Source organism: Giraffa tippelskirchi, chromosome X (assembly GCF_054371585.1).
Source record: "Giraffa tippelskirchi isolate mGirTip1 chromosome X, T2T-mGirTip1v1.2.pri, whole genome shotgun sequence".
Taxonomy (NCBI): domain Eukaryota; kingdom Metazoa; phylum Chordata; class Mammalia; order Artiodactyla; family Giraffidae; genus Giraffa; species Giraffa tippelskirchi.
This window is the reverse complement of record NC_137289.1, coordinates 109,687,035-109,707,752: the sequence shown is the minus strand read 5'-3', so window position 1 is coordinate 109,707,752 and position 20,718 is coordinate 109,687,035. Positions and strand designations below refer to the sequence as shown.

Here is a 20,718-nt window from a genome sequence, read left to right as displayed (position 1 = left end):
CTCGGAGAAGGCTGCAGAGACACACAGGACTCTTAAGTGGGGTATTTTTTCTTAGACGTGGTGCTTGGCAACAGCTGTTGTCCAGCTGTGGAAATGAGAGCCAGAAGGGCCCTCCAAGGTCGGGAAGTGCAGGCTTTTCAGTTCACAGTTACAGAAAGGGAAGCTCAGAAAGGTTAGGGGTGGGGGTGGGGGTGGGGTGAGGGATAGTACAGTACAGTGGAAAAGACAAAAATCAAAGGTTGGTGTTGTTTAATTACCCTGGACCTCAGTTTCCTTTTTGGTGAGAAGAGAATAATACTTACCTTGCAGGGTTGTCATATTAAATTAAATGATATAGCAAGCTTAGCCCTGAGCAAATACTTATTAAACGTTGGTTGTTGTAAGAGCAAAAGAAACCCATAAACTATGATTAATTTGAAAAGCAGTAGAGATGCTTATATCACCTGGACAACATAGGGTGCCATACTTCCCCAACTCTGTCCTGTGCATATCAGCTGTCTTTGGGGGTGGAATACACCTGCAGGCCATGTGCTGTTGAGCTCCTAGAACCACTTCAAGCAGCTCTGTTCTGGGACTGCATATATGTGTAATCGTGTAGAATGCTTTCTTATGTCAGCTCTCTTTTGTTCACCATAATATTTTTGTTGTGTCAGTAGTTTGTTCCTTTTTATTGCTGAGTCATATTCCCCTGAATGACTATGTTGTAATTTATTTCTCTGCTGTTGAGTAATTTCCTGTTTTGTTCTATTATGAATAAGCCACAATGAACTTTCTTGTATAGTCTTTATGTGGACATTTTTTTTTCATTTCTCTTGGGTAAATACCTAGGAAAGGAATTGCTGAATCACAGTCATATATGTTTAGCTTTAATATATATTGTCAAAATTTTCTTAAGTCATTGAACTATATTTTCCATTCTCATCAATGATGTAAGAGAATCCCATTGCTCTACATCCTTACCAGTATTTAGGGTTGTCACCCCTTCTAGTGAGTGTGTAGGGAATCTGATTGTAATTTTAATTTGCACTTCCCTAATGGCTAATGATGTACAGCACCTTTTCATGTGCTTAATGGCTACTTAATAAATTCTTTTATAAAGTGTTCAGGTCTTTTACTCATTTCTATTTAGTTTGTCTTCTCATTCTTCATTCATATGAGTAGTTTTTGTATTCTGTATACAAGTCATACACACACAAAGGCACACACACAAATGGTATCTTTTTAAAAAAATAGCTTTATTGAGGTATAGTTGATATATAACAAATTAAACATATTTAAGATATATCCTTGTGAAACTATCAGCACAATTGAGACAATGAATATATTCCATATCCATCACCCCCCAAATTCATGCCCCTTTATAATCCTTCCCTTCTGCCCCTCCTTGCCTTCCCACCCATTCCCAGGCAACCACTAATCTTTCTGTTACTATATACCAATTTGTAGTTTCTAAAATTTTTTGTAAATGGAATCATATAGTATGTACTCATTTTTGTCTGGCTTCTTTCACTCAGCAGAATTATCTTGAGGATCATCCATGTTGCATATATCAATAATCTATTCCTTTTAATCACTGAGTAGTATTCCATTGTATGCATATATCATAATTTATTTACTCATTCAACTTTTGATGGGTGTTTGTGTTGTTTCCAGCTTTGGGTTATTATGAATAAAGCTGCTGTGAACATTCATGCTCAAGCCTTTTGTATGAACATGTGCTTTTATTTCCGGACAAGTAGAATGAACTGATCATAAAGCAGCTGTATGTTTAACTTTAAAAAAACCTGCCACATTGTTTCCAATGTGGTTACACCATTTGACATTCCCACCAGCAGTTTAAGAGAGTTATAGTACTATGCTTTCCAATACTTTGTATGGTCAATCTTTCTAATTTTAGTCATTCTAATAGGTAACTGGGGTTTTTTTTTTTCACGAGTTTTATGGTTTTATTAGCACAAAGAAAATGTGCACACCAGCTGTCTATTCATTTTCTTCACTGTGCAGACTGGTGTTGGGATTGGTGATTCTGATGGCCAGCTGGGCTGCTCTTTTCACAATGGCCTTGTGGTTCCTGGAGGAGACATTGTGAGCAGTCTCAGCACAGTAACATTTTTTGCCCATCAGCAGTACTTCAAGCTCCTTGACATTGTGGATGAGGTACTTCCCGAAGCCGCTGGGCAGCATGTGCCTTGTTTTCTTGTTGCTCTCGTAACTGATGCTGGGCATCGAGATCTGGCCCTTGAATCTCCTGCACACCCTGTTGTCAATGCCTCTCGGTTTCCTCCAGTTCTGCTTAATTTTGACATATTGTTCTGACTGGTGCTGGATTAACCTTCTGGTCCCCTTTTGGGTGATCTTGGGCTTCAGGAGGGGTCAGAAGGCGACCATGATGCTGAGTAAGAGATACCTGCCACCTCTATAGGCAGCACACTGAGGAAGAGAGAGCAATAGGTGACTATTTTAACTTGCATTTCCCTAACAACTAATGATGTTGACCATCTTTTCATGTCTTTGTCTCCTGTATATCTTTTTTTGGTAAAGTGTTTCTTCTAATATTTTGCCCATTTATTAATTGGGTGATTTATTTCTTATACTTTATTATTTACTATTATTTATAAAATTATATTTATTTAGGTTAATATTATTTAATAAATTATTATAATTTATTGCCTATTTTCTTATTGAGTTTTGAGAGTTCTTTACAAATGCTGATACAGGTCATTTATGAGATATATACAGAGGATATATATAAATATACCTTAAATATCTTTTCTCACAGTCTGTGCTTGCTTTTTCGTTTTCTTGACAGTGTCTTTCAAAGAGCAGAAGTTTTAAATTCTAATGTCTCTAATTTGTTACTTTTTTCTTTTATGGTTAATGCTTTTTTTTCCCCCTAAGAAATCTTTACCTATGATGAGGTCACAAAGATATTCTCCTGTGTTATCGTCAAGAAGCTTTATAATTTTAGCTTTTACATTGAGATCTATGGTCCATCTAAAATGAGTTTTTGTGTATGCTGTGAGGTAGGAGTCAGTATTCTTTTTTATTTTCTAGGAGTTGCAATATGCATCTTAATTTATCATGCTCTACTGTCCCTGCCTCCCCCTGGCATGGAAAAACTCTCTTGTCTATTTGATTAAACAAGAATAAAATAAGCTACATGGGAACAATTTTAAAGTCCAAAGAGATACCAACTTTAAGGCTGCAGTAGCTGATACAGCATCCCCTAGCTATCTTCTCCAGCCTTCTCTGTGGACCACAGACATACATTCAGACGCCTGTGAGCTAACATGGGAGTTTTTGAACACTTTTCCATTGGTTCTTCACCAGCTCATTGCCTGTTATGCCTGAGGCCTGCAGTATATCATTTAAGATTTAAAAGTAAAACTCCAGAGCTGGGGGAAAAACCCACCCCAAACAAAAACCCACATTAAAGGTTTTGGGGAAAACTTTTGCTTCCCCATTCTCTATTTAATTGATGGAATCCACACCACCGTTGCAATGCCCATTTTTAAAAGTGTCAAGAGGCAGTCAGCACCCAGGTGGGCTTGCAGCATGGTTTCTGTGGCCCAGGCAGGTATTTTGGTGGTACTATCCCTTATATCATGTCTGTATCACGGTCTACTTTGAATAAATCTTATACAGTTTCATGTCTAATGTAAGATCCTTATGAGAGTACACTTTAGTGTACCTCCCTTCTCATTCTTTATGCTATGGTCATATGTTTCATTTATATCTGAAACATATGTAAATGTTTCATTTCATATTTCATTACATATTACATTGTTATTTTTGTTTTCAACAGTCACTTGTCTGTTAAGCAATTAAGGTGAGAGGAGAGTAGTCTTTCATATTTAGTGGCATATTTGGTATTTCCATGGCTCTTCATTCCTTCCTGTGGATCTCACTTTCATCTAGTGTCATTTTCCCTCAAGCTAAAGAATATCTTCATTTCTTGCTCTGCAGAAGATCTGCTGGAGATGCATTTTCTCAGATTTTGTTAACCTGAAAGCATCTCTATTTTACTTCATTTTTGAAGATATTTCCATTGGATATAGAATTCTAGGTTGCCAGATTTTGCTTTTCTTTCAGCAGTTTAAAAGATATTTTATGTTTGGGCACAAGAGTATATATAGCCATTTCAGAAAAGGCTTTATTTTAAGATACTTCCTTTAAGGAACATTTGTCTAGACACGTCTTTCTTGCCTTGTGTGAAATTAATAGCTTAAAAAGAACTCTGTGAATGGTTCCAAATGCAAACTTTGAAATTGTTGAATAACTTAATTAAAATGCATTTCATTCCTGGTTTATGAAAAAAAGGATGTCATGTTATTGTCTTATGGCTCCTTTGTTGCTGATAAGTCAGGCATCATTTTTAAATTGATGTTTCTCTATGTAATGTGTCTTTTTTCTCTGAATGCCTTGAAGAATTTTCTACTTTGGTTTTCAGCAGTTTGACTGTGATGTGCCTAGATAAACGTGTTTGTGTGTGTATGATATTAGTTGGGAGTTTGCTGAGCTTTGTGTTTTTAATCAAATTTTGGAAACTGTCTTCAATTATTTTTCTGCCATATTCTCTCTCTTTTCTCCTCTGGGACTCCAAATACATGCCTGTTAGTCTAATTGCTTGATATTGTCCCACAGGTCATCGAGGCTGTGATATTTTTTCCAATCTTTTTTGTGTCTCTGAGCTTCATTTTGGGTAATTTATTTTGACTTCTTTTTTTTTTTTTATAAATTTATTTATTTTAGTTGGGGGCTAATTACTTTACAATATTGTAATAGTTTTTGCCATACATTGACATGAATCAGCCATGGGTTTACATGTGTTCCCCTTCCTGGACCCCCCACCCACCTCCCTCCCCATCCCATCCCTCTGGGTCATCCCATTGCCCCGGCCCTGAGCCCTTGTCTCATGCATCGAACATGGAATGGTGTTCTGTTTCACATATGATAATATACATGTTTCAATGCTGTTCTCCCAGAACGTCCCACCCTCACCTTCTCCCTCAGAGTCCATAAAATTGTTCTATGCATCTGTGTCTCTTATTCTGTCTCGCATATAGGGTTATCGTTACCATCTTTCAAATTCCGTATATATATGCATTAGTATACTGTATTGTTGTTTTTCTTTCTGGCTTACTTCACTCTGTATAATGGGCTTCAGTTTCATCCATCTCAGTAGAACCGATTCAAATGTATTTTTTTTAATGGCTGAGTAATAGTCCATTGTGTATATGTACCACAGCTTCCTTATCCATTCGTCTGCTGATGGACATCTAGGTTGCTTCCATGTCCTGGCTATTGTAAACAGTGCTGCGATGAACATTGGGGTACACGCGTCTCTTTCAATTCTGGTTTCCTCGGTGTGTATGCCCAGCAGTGGGATTGCTGGGTCATATGGCAGTTCTATTCCCAGTTTTTGAAGGAATCTCCACACTGTTCTCCATAGTGGCTGTACTAGTTTGCATTCCCACCAACAGTGTAAGAGGGTTCCCTTTTCTCCACACCCTCTCCAGCATTTATTGCTTGTAGACTTTTGGATAGCAGCCATTCTGACTGGTGTGAAATGATACCTCATTGTGGTTTTGATTTGCATTTCTCTTATAATGAGTGATGTTGAGCATCTTTTCATGTGTTTGTTAGCCATCTGTATGTCTTCTTTGGAGAAATGTCTGTTTAGTTCTTTGGCCCATTTTTTGATTGGGTCGTTTATTTTTCTGGAATTCAGCTGCAGAAGTTGCTTGTATATTTTTGAGATTAATTGTTTGTCCGTTGCTTCATTTGCTATTATTTTCTCCCATTCTGAAGGCTGTCTTTTCACCTTGCTTATAGTTTCCTTTGTTGTGCAAAAGCTTTTAATTTTAATTAGGTCCCATTTGTTTATTTTTGCTTTTATTTCCAATATTCTGGGAGGTGGGTCATGGAGGATCCTGCTGTGATTTATGTCGGAGAGTGTTTTGCCTATGTTTTCCTCTAGGAGTTTTATAGTTTCTGGTCTTACGTTTAGATCTTTAATCCATTTTGAGTTTATTTTTGTGTATGGTGTTAGGAAGTGTTCTAGTTTCATTCTTTTACAAGTGGTTGACCAGTTTTCCCAGCACCACTTGTTAAAGAGATTGTCTTTTCTCCATTGTATATTCTTGCCTCCTTTGTCGAAGATAAGGTGTCCATATGTGCGTGGGTTTATCTCTGGGCTTTCTATTTTGTTCCATTGATCTATATTTCTATCTTTGTGCCAGTACCATACTGTCTTGATGACTGTGGCTTTGTAGTAGAGCCTGAAGTCAGGCAGGTTGATTCCTCCAGTTCCATTCTTCTTCCTCAAGATTGCTTTGGCTATTCGAGGTTTCTTATATTTCCATACAAATTGTGAGATGATTTGTTCTAGTTCTGTGAAAAATACCATTGGTAGCTTGATAGGGATTGCATTGAATCTATAGATTGCTTTGGGTAGTATACTCATTTTCACTATATTAATTCTTCCAATCCATGAACACGGTATATTTCTCCATCTGTTTGTGTCCTCTTTGATTTCTTTCATCAGTGTTTTATAGTTTTCTATATATAAGTCTTTTGTTTCTTTAGGTAGATATATTCCTAAGTATTTTATTCTTTTTGTTGCAATGGTGAATGGTATTGTTTCCTTAATGTCTCTTTCTGTTTTCTCATTATTGGAGTATAGGAATGCAAGGGATTTCTGTGTATTAATTTTATATCCTGCAACTTTACTATATTCATTGATCAACTCTAGTAATTTTCTCATAGAGTCTTTAGGGTTTTCTATGTAGAGGATCATGTCATCTGCAAACAGTGAGAGTTTTACTTCTTCTTTTCCTATCTGTATTCCTTTTATTTCTTTTTCAGCTCTGATTGCTGTGGCCAAAACTTCCAAAACTATGTTGAATAGTAGTGGTGAAAGTGGGCATCCTTGCCTTGTTCCTGACTTTAGGGGAAATGCTTTCAATTTTTCACCATTGAGGATAATGTTTGCTGTGGGTTTGTCATATATAGCTTTTATTATGTTGAGATATGTTCCTTCTATTCCTGCTTTCTGGAGGGTATTTTGACTTCTTTCAAATTCATGAATATTCTGTGTCTAGTCTGCTGTTTTTTGTATTCAATGATTTTTAAAAAAAATTTTTGATATGGAATTATTTCAGTACTAAGATTTCTATTAGGATCATTTTCATAGTTTCCATACCTCTTTTTTTTTACATATATATAATTGATCCATACCTCTTCTAAAATTCACATTCCTCATGTCTTCATCCATTATACCCATCTTTTCCTATAAAATCCTTAACATTTATAATAAACCCTTGTTTTGTAATTTCAGTGTCTGGGCTGTCACTGTGTCTGCTGCTGTTGACTGTATTTTTTCCTCTTGAGAAATGTCATGTTTTGCTGCTGCTTCACATCTTGTCTTAACAATCTTGTTTAGTCGGTAAGTCTTGTCCAACTCTTTTGCAACCCCATGGACTGTCGCCTGCCAGGCTCCTGAGAATCTAGTTTCTATAACTACTATCTACAATATCTGCTATACATCAAATACTACTAGATTTGTCCATTTTGGATAGAGGAGCTTCTCACATATCTAGTAGTATTTGAGGTATAGCAGATATTGTAGATAGTAGTTATAGAAATGCAACATTCTCTTATCTTCCTTTGAAGCATGCTGAATTTTCTTCTGGCATTTGGTTAAACTACCAGCAGATCCCCTTGATCCATGGGAAGCTTGGTTTCAGTCTTTGTTAGGGAAGGCCTAGTTTAGTTTTACCCTTTGCCCAGGGAAATGGTCTTTATTCCTAAGGTGTGACCCTCTGGGGTTTCAATGGAAAGCTCCAGGTATTTTATAAGCCCTTCTAACTTGGTGGACTTTGAACTCTTAATCTGTTTCCCATTTCTGGAAAATTGCTGAAATCTCTGTTTAATGCTTTTGGCCTTCCATTCTTGGCTCCTTGGAGTCATTCTCCCCACCCCCCCGAACCCGCACGCACACACTTGAGGACTCAAACAAGGATCTAAGTGAGGCGAGTTTGTGTGCCAATTTTCTGGCACCTCTTTTGTGGCTCCCTCTTTCTCATGGTTTCCCTCCTCAGGCCACTGCTGCTGCTATACACTCTGACCTCTAATTTCTCAGCCCAGTAAGACTCTTGCTTTCTGCTTGAGCTCTACTGCCCATGGACTTACCAAGTGGCGCTAGTGGTAAAGAACCTGCCTGCGAATGCAGGAGACATAAGAGGTGAGGGTTCGATCCCTGGGTTAGGAAGATCCCCTGGAGGAGGGCATGGCAACCCACTTTGATATTCTTGCCTGGAGAATCCCATGGACAGAGGAGCCTGGTGGGCTCTCCATAGTGTCACAAAGAGTTGGACACGACTGAAGTAACTTAGTATGCATGCCCATGTGCAGGGTGGACTTGAAAATGCCCTGAGAGGAAAAGCCAGTTAGATGTGCCTCTCACCCAGTTTGCTTCTCTTCATTTAAGGGTCATATCGCCTCTGGCTGCCTGTTTAGGTTTGTTTCCAAAAGTGCCTTCAAATGATTTTTCTTTTTCAATTCAAGTGTAGTTGATTTCCAATGTTGTGTTCAAATGATTTCTTAAAGATATTTTTCCAGAGTTGACACTAGCAATCAGCAGGAATGTTAGTCTGATACAAGCTGCTGCTGCTGCTAAGTTGCTTCAGTTGTGTCTGACTCTGTGCGACCCCATAGACGGCAGCCCACCAGGCTCTTCCGTCCCTGGGATTCTCCAGGCAAGAATACTGGAGTGGGTTGCCATTTCCTCCTCTAGTGCATGAAAGTGATAAGTGAAAGTGAAGTCGCTCAGTCGTGTCCGACTCTTCGAGACCCCATGGGCTGCAGCCTACCAGGCTCCTCCGTCCATGGGGTTTCCCAGGCAAGAGTACTGGAGTGGGGTGCCATTGCCTTCTCCTGATACAAGCTACCCTGCCATTATTGCAAGCAGAACTTGCCCAACTATGTTACTATTTTTGTTGTTATTGTTTAGTTGCTAAGTTGTTTCTGATTCTTTTGAGACCCCATGGCCTGTAGCCTGCCAGGCTCCTCTGTCCATGGGATTCTCCAGGCAAGAAAACTGGATAGGGTTGCTATTTCCTCCTCCAGGGATCTTCCCAACCCAGGGTTGGAACCCACGTCTCCTGCATTGGCTATTATTTTTAATAATTAATTTATTGGCTGCACTGCGCAGCGTATGGGGATCTTAGTTCCCTGACCAGGGATCAAACCCAAGCCCCCAGTAGTGGAAGCATGGGGTCTTTACCATTGGACCATCAGGGAAGTCCCTATGTTACTGTTTTATAAAATTTTGTTTTGGTGCCCTGTTTTTCTGGATCACTAGGCATACACTTAGCCTTCATGTTGGGTAAACCCATACTGGAGTTTGGTTGTCTGTTCTGAGAATTTACTTGATTTAGTTTAAACTTCACTAAATAATCTAGCAAATCAGTTATTGTTCATAATGGCTATCAAAATTTCAGAGGCTGAAAACAGGTCTTTAATAGTGACATCTTGAGTGTTTAAAGTTAAAAAAAACTTTTTTTTAATTTTGTGAAATAGGTAATACTTTCGCATGGCTCAAAATATACAAGGTAAAAAGGATATATAATAAAATGCTTCACCTCCACCTTTTGCATGTATTTAAAAAAAAAACTGGCAGCGAAACAGCCAAAAATTTGATCTCTTGCATTATACAAACAAATTGAATATATCCTGTGTGTCATAATCCAATGAATTCTTTGACAAAGTTTTAAAAATAAATGACATTCCCAAGCAGGAATTGTTACAGAGGAAGGCATCAATTCCATTTAATTCTGCAAATATTTACTAAGCCATACAGTGTGCTTGGAACAATATTATCTATTGTGGGGTAGAAACATGAGTCATATGGTTGAGAGTGCACTTCCCTTAATTAGAAAGGAGAAGAGAGTAGAATGAAGGACTCGTTGTAAGGAAACCTGATGCCTCTGCTTGACCCAGTTGGAAGAGTGAATAGAAAAAGGTTCGGCCTCTGTCCAGCCAACGCCTGGAGTTAAGGTTGTATTCTTGGCCCTGTCTCTCTAACAGGGTGTCTGTCCCGCCCAGCTGCTGCCCTGTTTACAGCCAAGTCCAGCACAGGGTCCAAGAACCTTGCTGAAACCTTGGTGTCTAGTTCACACTTCTTTGGGAGAAGGGAAAGCAAAGTCTCCAGAACATTAGAATGTTGAACTAGCTACAGGGTACAACTCAAGGGCTGCTCAAAGGGCTGAGTGTTCTCTAGCCAAGTCTCACAGGGCTGAATCCCCTTCCTGGCAGCTGAGAAAAACATGAGTGTCCATAACAGATGTACTGAAAAGACAACTGGAAGCTGAGCAAAGCTACAGAGGCAACAGCAAGCAAATCGACACACTCCTTGTGTGGCCACACCTTCAGGTTCCCACAAAGGCTTGGTTAGACAAAGAAGGGTAATGTGTACACAGTGGCAGAGACTGTGTGGTAAGTCAGGGTGTTTGCTAGGAATTGAGGAGCCTGCTGAGGACAGGTAGAAATTCTGAATAACAGTGGTCAGGTTTTACATCTGGGTACCTTTGTTCCTCTTGCAAGAATTTCAGGTGGAGCAGAGCCCACTTGCCAGCTGCTCCTGTCCAGAGAATAAAACTTGTGCATCCTCCATGCTGCCTTTTCCGCTGGAACTCAAGATGAGGCTTGGGACTTCTGGCTACCACACAGAAGCAGGCCATGCCACTCTGCTTTCCTGCAGGGGGTGAGCCACCTGGAGGGCTTTGGAAGTCTGTAGCTGATCTTCCATTCAAATGCTCAGAACAAAATTAATTTATAAGCGCCAGTCCTTTCCTGTAATGTGCAAAAAAGGCTCTAGAGAACAAAGGCTGGTGAATGGAAGTTAACCACACAGTGTCCATGAGTACTTTTTGAGATGTGTGAGATGATTTAGTGTGCTGTCCTTATGGCTTACTTATAGTGACTGTTACAGAAAAAAAAAGGATTGACAGGTTTTCCCAACCTATTCCCTAATTCTCCACCCCCCTTTTTTGACCTTGCTATATCACATGTAGGATATTAGTTCCCCCTCCAGGGATCAAACCCATGCTCCCTGCAGTGGGAACACCAGGGAAGTCCCTAATTCTCCCTTCTTCATGAGGCTTAATTTATTCAGTAGGGGTTTTCAGGAATTGAATTCTTATGGTGGGAGGGGCTATAGCAGCACCAATAGAAATATAATGCAAGCCACATATGTTTAAATTCTCTAAGCAGGCCAATAAAAAAGGTAAAAAGAAACCACTGCTATTGATTTTAATATTTTAGCTAAGCCAATATATCTAAAATATCATTTCAACATGTAACCAATATAAAAATTGATGAGATATTTAAAATAACTTTTTTTTGACTTCCCTGGTGGTCCAGTGGTTAAGACTCCGTGCTTCCAGTTGCAGGGAGCACAGATCAGTCCTTGGTCAGGGAACAGAGATCCTGCATGTCTCCCGGTGTGGCCAAAAAGAAAAAAAAAATTTTAAATACCTTCTTTTGGTACTAAGTCTTTGGGATCTGGTGTGTATTTTTCACTTTGAGCACACCTCAGTTCGGGCTAGTCACATTTCAAATGCTCAACAGCCAAGTGTGGCTGGGGGCTAGGGACTGCACAGCACAAGACTAGGGCAGAGGCCACAGTGATGCTGTCCAGGTCTCTCTATGCATGCAGACGAGCTTTCTGGGCCCTATTCTAGGAGAGCACAAGCGATGATACAGGCAGGAGAAGGGTGGTTAGGATGGGGTCAGGTGCCGGATTATTCCAGTTGAGTTTTGCTGATGAACAGAACTGGAAGCCAAGGGAAAGAACATGATGGGTAGGAAAACCTGAGTAAGGTCTGGAAGGTGGAACGAGTGCCACGTGGGACGTTTGAGAACTTGGTGGATGGCTGCATCCCGCCACGCGGAGGGATAGGTTCCAACCTGGGGAGATCCTGTGGCTGACAGTTGCCTTTTCTGTCTTTTCTCCTCCCTCCCCGCCCCGTCCCCATCAGCGATGGTCCTCGGCCTGCCCAGCGCCCGGGCCGCTGAGGACACCTGCGTGAGCGCCTGCCCGGCCGCCTGCGTCTGCAGCAGCGTGGAGCGCCGCTGCTCCGTGCGCTGCGACCGCGCGGGCCTCCTGCAGGTGCCGGCCGAGTTCCCGTGTGAGGCGGCCTCCATCGACCTGGACCGCAACGGCCTGCGCTTCCTGGGCGAGCGGGCATTCGGCACGCTGCCGTCGCTGAGCCGCCTGTCGCTGCGCCACAACAACCTGTCCTTCATCACGCCCGGCGCCTTCAAGGGCCTGCCGCGCCTGGCCGAGCTGAGCCTGGCGCACAACGGCGACCTGCGCTACCTGCACGCGCGCACCTTCACCGCTCTCGGCCGCCTGCGCCGCCTCGACCTGACAGTCTGCCGCCTCTTCAGTGTGCCCGAGCGCCTTCTGGCCGAGCTGCCCGCCCTGCGCCAGCTCGTCGCCTTCGACAACCTATTCCGCCGCGTGCCTGGTGCGCTGCGCGGCCTGGCCAACCTGACGCATGCGCACCTGGAGCGCAGCCGCATTGAGGCCGTGGCCTCCAGCTCGCTGCTGGGCCTGCGCCGCCTGCGCTCCCTCAGCCTGCAGGGCAACCGCGTGCGCGCCGTGCACGGCGGCGCCTTCCGCGACTGCGGCGCCCTGGAGCACCTGCTGCTCAACGACAACCTGCTGGCCGCGCTGCCAGCCGACGCCTTCCTCGGCCTCCGCCACCTGCGCACGCTCAACCTGGGTGGCAACGCGCTGGGCCGCGTGGTGCGCGCCTGGTTCGCCGAGCTGGCCGAGCTCGAGCTGCTCTACCTGGACCGCAACCGCATCGCCTTCGTGGAGGAGGGCGCCTTCCAGAACCTCTCGGGCCTCCTGGCCCTGCATCTCAACGGCAACCACCTCACCGTGCTTGCCTGGGCCGCCTTCCAGCCCGGCTTCTTCCTGGGCCGCCTCTTCCTCTTCCGCAACCCGTGGCGCTGCGACTGCCGCCTGGAGTGGCTGCGGGACTGGATGGAGAGCTTCGGGCGCACCGCCGATGTGCCCTGCGCCTCCCCGGGCTCCGTGGCTGGTCTCGACCTCCGCCAGGTGGCCTTCGGGCGCTCCTCCGAAGGCTTCTGTGTGGACCCTGCTGAGCTGAACCTCACGGCTTCCAGTCCCGGCCCATCCCTAGAGCCAGCGGCCACTACAGTGAGCAGGTTCAGCAGCCTCCTCTCCAAGCTGTTGGCCCCGAGGGCCCCGGTGGCAGAGGTGGCCAATAACACCAAGGAGGGGCCGGTCAACACCTCGCTGTCCGACAGCCTTCCCTCCCTCGGGGTAGGTGGCTTGGGCCACAAGACCCCGTTTCTCGTGGGCTTTGGTCTCCTGCTCAGTGTGGCCCAGCACGTGCTGTTTGTCCTCCAGAGGGACTGACTGTGCCACACCGGGGTGGCCCGGACTGCCTTGGCAGGGCGGAGGGGAGGTCGTTAACTGGGCTGGATGGTGGTTGGCGGGGAGAAGGGCACAGGATGGGGGCAGGGAGTGAAAGTTTCAGCGAAGGATGGAAGGACCAGTCTGCCATCAGAGGTGACCTGGGAAGAGGAGGACCTTGGGAAATACCCCGTGCGGGAGGGTGGGGTTTATGGATTTCTGCTCTTGTCACACGAGCATCAATTGAAAAAGAGAAGCAACAATGAACAGGTGCCCTCTGGTGAGAAGACTAGGAATTGGAAGTTTCTATGGCTACAGAACTCCATCCCTGCTCCTCCCCACCCCCATCTTCTAGGAAACTGGGTCTGCATGCATGAATTAGAGTTAATCCATTCAGTTCAGTTCAGTCGCTCAGTCGTGTCCGAGTCTTTGCGACCCCACGGACTGCAGCATGCCAGTTAATCCATTCGCTAAATACTAAAAACTGTGCCAATTCTCCTGGTGGGGCAACCATTAAGTCCAATCCCTTTGTTTTCTAGTACAACCCTCCTCCCTCTCCCCCAGGAGCCTGGGGACACTAGGGTCCAGGAAGATGGGTATGACTGAAGGCCAGTGGGAAAGGGACTTAGACCCAAGGTAGTGGAGGTGGTTCTTGTGGTCCCAGATGTGTCAGGAGGTGTTTAAAACAAAGATTCATGTCACTTACGCTGCACTTATTCCCAGGGGTGGCCTTAGCTGCAAAAGAACTTTAGGGCAGGGTGGGGAAAAAAAGAGGAGGGGTATTGTCTGTGGACAAAATATTTGTAAAATCTTAAGGTTAAAAAAAAAGATTAAACAGGTTTCTCTTCTGCAGGACTTTTCAAGGGTCTTTCGTATGCAAACATGCATTGTGACTCTCCCGAGGAGGCCACAAAATCCTCTTTGCTTTGTGTTTTGGAAAGATACAGAGATGCTGTATTAGCGGAGCAGGGAGTCTCCAGCTTGGACAATCCCATTAGGTGTGGGAATTATCATGAGCTTCGCACTTCGGGGCTAAGAGAAAGGTGGCAGCCAGTAGCTGGGAAGCGGGTGCTGAGAGATTTTCCAGGGTGCAAGGTGGCCAACTGTAAGGGGCTGTGTGTCTGCTATGTATGTGCTCAAGTCATCCTCCACGCATGTGTAATGATGATTGCCTTTGTGACACTCTGGCAGTCTCTAATCTTAATGTCCTCTTTCTGTATTTGAAGGGCTGGGTTTTCAAAGCCCATATGGATTCAGGGTGCACAGAGCTGTGTTCTTCAAGGCCATAGTGCTTCTTCTGTGTCTCCAGGTAACACTAAGTATTAGAAATGTCGCAGAAAGCACCACTGAGGGCAGGAGTGTTCAGATGGATTGTGACCGTTAGTGGTCATCAGCTCAATGGGTCTCAGCTGGCATTTTAAAAAATAAGGTATAACCAAAAAGTCACAGAGCATCATGTGTAATAAGTATTATTTTGTGGAACTTTTTGTTTAATCTGTATGCATTTGTTCAGATTTTATATATGTGTGTGTGTGTGTCTGGATTGCTGCATACAATTTATATTGTGGTTTATTGTTAAAAAAGTTTGAAAGTCACTAATCTGAAACACACATGGTTCTTTTTAAACGTTTTCTTTGGAAAACTCTCAAACCTACAGAAAAGTTGCAAGAATAATAGGATGAACACTTCGGCCTTTCACTTAGGTTTCTCGTTTGCTAACGTTGTATTTGTTTTGTCTCTCTCTCTGTTATTATCATTTCTCACAAACAGTTTGAGTTAGTTGTAAACATCATGCCCCTTTACCTATACATACCTCAATGTGTACTTCCTAAGAACAAGGACTTTCTCTTAGCCAAAATGGCATTATCACAGTCAGGAACTTTATCACTGGTAGAATACTATTATTTAAAATATACTCTATATCGAAATTTCAGCAGTTGTCAAAATGATTTTTTAGGCAGTCATTTTTCATGTGGGTGAAAAATGAGGTTCCTAGGTTGTGGCTTGTATTCATTTGATCACATTACTCAAAATTCTTAATTCATCAGTTGATTTTTAAGGTTTCAAAATAAATTCATTCTCCAAATGTCTTACTTTTCAAATGTGAGAACCAGATGAGGTCAGAAATGTTGTTTGTTCAAACCGTGTGTTGTGGCCATGGTAACTGAGTGAGGATCACGAGAATCCTGGAGGCGAGATCTCTGCATTGGGTAACCATGGGCAGCCACAGCAGCCTGCGTTACTGAGGAACAAGGTGCTGCCCTGGGAGGAATGTCCATCCTTTCATTCGGAGTGGGTTCCTGAGAGTCAGCTTCAAAATGCTGCTCCAGTTCTGCCTGGTGGTTAGGTGGTGAGCTGTTTAATGAACATTTGTTTGGCTGAATGTTTCTGAAGAAGTATAAGCGCTGAAATAGCTTCCGGGGAGACAGATTTTTATAGAGCTACCCAGCCCAGTAGAATTCTGGGAACGTGGGAGTTCCTTACTGCCAAACAGATCCAGAGCTGCCTGGAACGAGTTCCCAGCAAATTGTGGCCATTATGAGCTCTCATGAGAGAAAGGGGAGTGGAGAGTTCCCAGTTTGGAGTGCAGTAAGTTTCTCACCCCATCATTGGCTAATTAGTACCTTGAGAAATGTTACGGTCCTGTGGGTTATGCTAAGCAAATCCATGTGCCTGTCAGGATGGACCATGTTATGCAATGGTAACAAACAACCCCCAACCTTCGTGGCTGACTGAGGGTCATTTCTTGCTCATGCTACGTGTCCAACATGGACTTATTGGGGGGGCTCTGTGCATTGTAGCCACTCAGGGACCAAGGCTGAAGAAGGATATGCCATTTGAGGACATTGTCATCTAAACTTGGGCCCTGAGATTTGCTGCAGTGGAGAAAGCAAGCTTGGGAGAATCATTGCTCCAAAATGCTTCCACCCAGATGTGACACCTGTTGTTTCTCACTTTTTACTGGCCAAAAATGTCACACAACTGCACTTTAGCAAGGCAGGGAAGTATGGTTTCCCCATGTGCCCAGAAGGAAGGGGAGAACTGGGAATATTGGTGAACACTGGCAATGCTCCAAAGCAGTAGAGACTCCAGGCAGCTCCCCTGATAGAATCAAGTCTGGACTGCTCAGAATTGTCAGAAGAAATAGAGGCTTGAGGGGGCAATCTGGTGAGTGAGCCACTAGCCCCAGGCTTTCTCTCCTTCCAGCACCCTAACTAGGCTTTGAAGACAGTGTTTGCTTTAGCCAATAGGAATGCTGTGGCCTCACTGTATTGGTTCTTTCAAGAAAGGGGAGAGAAAATATAGACAGGAGGTTCATATTTACCCCTTAAACAAATGTTTTCCATGCCAGTATTAAAACCCCCAGAAGCTTGATCTTTGGAATTTCCAGGGGTCCATGAGAGCCAAAGGGGCCAGTCAAGTTCGATCCTCAGCCTGCACACCTGCTTGCTGGGTGGTCCCTTCCTTATCCCAGCTCCATAGGTCCTGAAAACTGCTGCTCAGAGTTCCAAATGAACAAACACTTCTGGGAACACCAATTAGCCTAAACTTGCAATAAATACCAAAAGTATTTTTTCTTTCTTGGCCATGCCACATGGCATGTGGGATATGAGCTTTTACTTCCCCAACCAGGAATTGAACCCTTGCCTCCTGCCATGGAAGCATGGAGTCTTAACCACTGGACCACCAGGGAAGTTCTGAAAATTGCACAAAATAAAGTCATATTTCTCTCCGAAGAACAGCAACATCAGGGGGATGGGGTGACACAGCTGAGAAAAAAATACGGAAATCGCCCTCCTTTTAAAGTGTTACATGTATAACCAAAGTTTCTTTTATCTTGAAAGATACTCCCTTTTTTCTGTTATCAAACAGGACTCTTCATTTCCTGCTCTGAGACTGTTCAGGTTTCCTCCAAGAGCGAGGAGTGCGTCCTGCCTTTCCATTTGCACTTGGCCCCATAGCTTCATAGAGCAGAGGAAGATTATCCCAGAGGCATTTTCATGGTTTAAGCATCAGTAGCAACTCGATCTCGGCTCCCCGTCCTCCACGCATGCACACACTCACAGGGGATGAGCTGATTGCAGGAGTCACAGGCAACCTCTCGTCTTAGAGCTCTTTGGTGTCTGTCTACCTGAGGCCTGGGGTACAAAGCTGGAGTGAAACATGGCCCCTCCACGGTGAGCCTGGCCAACTTCAGTGGCTGAATGAATGTTGCTTATGTTCCTTCTATTTGTGTTCCAGGCACAGAAAATTTAGAAGCACTTAGACAAACATTTGCACTTTTCCAGGGAGTTCCCTTGAAATGTTGCTGACTTTTAACTACTGTGCTCCTGAGAGGAGAAAAAGAGTTTTTGTTCACAACTAGACTGAGTGAAACACCAACCTGCAAGGAGGCCCATGGAGGGCCACCGCTGTGGTTCCCAGTGGCCTAGTGGAAGTTCTGTCTGCCATATATGACCTTGAGGCCGAGGCCCACTTGTGGCTTGCTCACGATCCATTAGTGGGTCATGGCATTGGTAGTGGCAACCAGCATTAAAAAATAATAGTGACATGGGACTTCCCTGTTGGTCCAGTGGTTAAGAATCTGCCTTGCAATGCAGGGGATGTGAGTTCGATCCCTGGTGGGGGAACTAAGATCCCACATGCTGCAGGGCAACTAAGCTGGTACACTGCAACTACTGAGCCTGAGCGCCACAACTAGAGAATCTGTGTACTACAAGGAAAGATCCCGCATTATGTAACAAAGACCCTGAATGCTGCAACTAAGACCCAACACAGCCAAATAAGTAAATATTAAAAAAAAATAATAGTGACAAGGTATTTGGGGAAATTTCAGCAAGCATCACAGATATTAAGAAAGGCGTTATTTCATTACATTTTTGCTTCAGTTATATATGTGTATGTGTATACTGGAGCCCAGTATAAAAATGTACTCTCATTGGGGGTCACAATCGTGAATATTTGAAAGCCACTGTCATAGATCACTTTGATTCCTTATATGTTTTCAAAGAGCATGGGGTTGAAAGTAAAGCACAGGACTATTTTGTTGATTAATTTTCTCAGCCAATTTATTTTCTTGCGTCATCACTAAAAAGTAGACTATCCTTATTTATTCCCTGTTTAAAGACCTAGTTAGATCAAAAGAAGCAAGATTGGGCATTTCGAAGAGCACCTGGGCAATTAGAAGGTAGAATTTAGGTGGTCTTTGATGGACCCGAAGAGGCAGGGTGAAGTGGTATGTGCAAACCAGGTGGCTAATGGGTGTGTGGCTCCTGCAGTGAGGTTCTGTAGAGGCCCACAGAGTGCTAACGGTTGTTTCATTTAATAAGTTAATAACTAATAATGTGAATGTCTTTGAAGGACCCTCTTGGTGTCTCACAGTGATATCTATTATTAAAGCATCCAATAAGATGAAAAACAACCCCAAGGGTAAAAGATTGAGATCATGATCATTTAGGGAAATCCTGCAATGTCACCTCAATGTCCTAGTCCTAATATTATATATAACTGCGTTTATAAGCTGTTTCTAATTCTATTCCAAATGCTTGTTGCTGTGGAATTCAAATGGGTACCATTATTGACTACCTATTATGTGTCAGAGTCAGTGTCTGATCATCAAATTTTCTCATTCAGGCATTCTTATCCCCATTTTACAGATGTATTTAGAAACTGAGGTTTAGATAATGTTAGAAGTTAGAAGTAACTTGGAAAAGTTTTGAATCCAGATCTCTATGCTCCAGACCCACAGTAAACTCCCCTGCCTCTCGATTTGATGTGACATTTTTCACCTGTGGAAACTTTTATCTTCTGGAGCTAATCATTGAAGTTCAGAGGAAATGACTTAAAAAAAGATTCCAAAAGAATTGTATGCCATGATCAAGTGAAATTTACTCCAGGTTTGTAAGGCTGCCTGAATCTTTGAAAATCAATGTAATCTAACACATCAGCAAACTGAAGAAAATCATATAATCATGCTAGTTGGTACAGAAAAAGCATTTGGCAAAATCCAATACCCATTCATGATAAAAACACTCAGCAAGTTAGAAATAGAGGAGAATGATCTGAACTTGAGAAAGAAGCATTTAGAAGAAATCTGCAGCTAATATCATACTTACTGGTGAAGGACTGAATGTTTTCCCATAAAGTCAGCAACACAGGGAGGATGTCCACTCTTGCCACTTCTATTCACCATAATACTGGAAATTCTAGCTAGAGTCATGAGTTAAGAAAAAGAAATAAAAGACCTACATATTTGAAAGAAAGAAATAAAACTGCCCTTATTTGCAGATGATGTAATTTTCTACATAGCAAATTCCAAATAATACACCCCAAATTCCTAGAACTAAAAAGCATATTCAGTAAGATCACAGGGAACAAGATCAATACACAAAAATCATTCATATTTCTTTTTCTTTTTTTTTTTTTGCCACACCGAGTGGCATGTGGGATCTTAGTTCCCTGGCCAAGGATCAAGCCTGTGGCCCCTGCAGTGGAAGCACAGAGTCTTAACCATTGGACTGCCAGGGAAGTCCCCATAAGCAATGAACACTTGGAAACAGAAATTAAAAAAAAACCATTTACAATCACTCCAAATGCTTAACATATACATGTAACAAAACATATATGGCATCTGTATGAAATGCTGATGAAAGGACCGAAGATCTAAACAAGACACACTGTTCATGGGTTGGAAGAGTCAACATTTAAAGGTATCAGTTCTCCAGAAAAAGAATTCAGAATAATGATAGTGAAGATGATCCAGGATCTTGGAAAAAGAATGGAGAAAATGCAAGAAATGTTTATCAAAGACCTAGAAGAACTAAAGAACAAACAAACAAGAGATGAACAGTACACTAGAAAGATTAATGGCAGAAAATGAAACAAATGTTTGGAAAACATGTATACATGAGAGAGACCCCAGAGAACTGAATAACTCACCAAAATGGCCAAAGCCCTCACCTTAAATACCATCTTCAGCTAAAGACAAAAGAGGATGTTGGCGCTGGGGGACATCAGTTGTGGAGGTGACCAGGAAAAGCACAGTGAGACAAAGGTAAGGGGGTTGTGCAGGTTTAAATCCTTACCTTCTCCATTGATAAGAGTTTCTAGAGGTAAGGTTATCCACCTCTTCCTGGTACTGTGTGGGAGACACCCTTATAAAGGAGATTTCCCTTCTACAGTAAAGGTCTCTTACAAAAATGTAACTTCTGCTTGGATTTCAGAGTACGTCCCAGGTCTACTGTTTCTTAAAAAATAACCATCCT

General features: G+C 42.9%; 1 protein-coding gene and 1 pseudogene across 3 annotated transcripts in view; one reads left to right on the top strand and one right to left on the bottom strand.

Moving 5' to 3' along the window:
* NYX (nyctalopin) overlaps positions 1-15,539 on the top strand; it is an 81,343-nt gene extending 65,804 nt beyond the window's left edge. For all 3 annotated transcript variants that reach the window (XM_081564452.1, XM_081564450.1, XM_081564451.1), the window contains one exon: positions 12,042-15,539. In XM_081564452.1, coding sequence (XP_081420578.1) covers positions 12,042-13,456 — 1,415 coding nt within the window. In that variant the 3' untranslated portion in view covers positions 13,457-15,539. The remainder of the gene's footprint in view (positions 1-12,041) is intronic.
* On the bottom strand, positions 1,981-2,388 carry LOC145535442 (large ribosomal subunit protein eL32 pseudogene; annotated as a pseudogene).
* Positions 15,540-20,718: the final 5,179 nt, after the last annotated feature.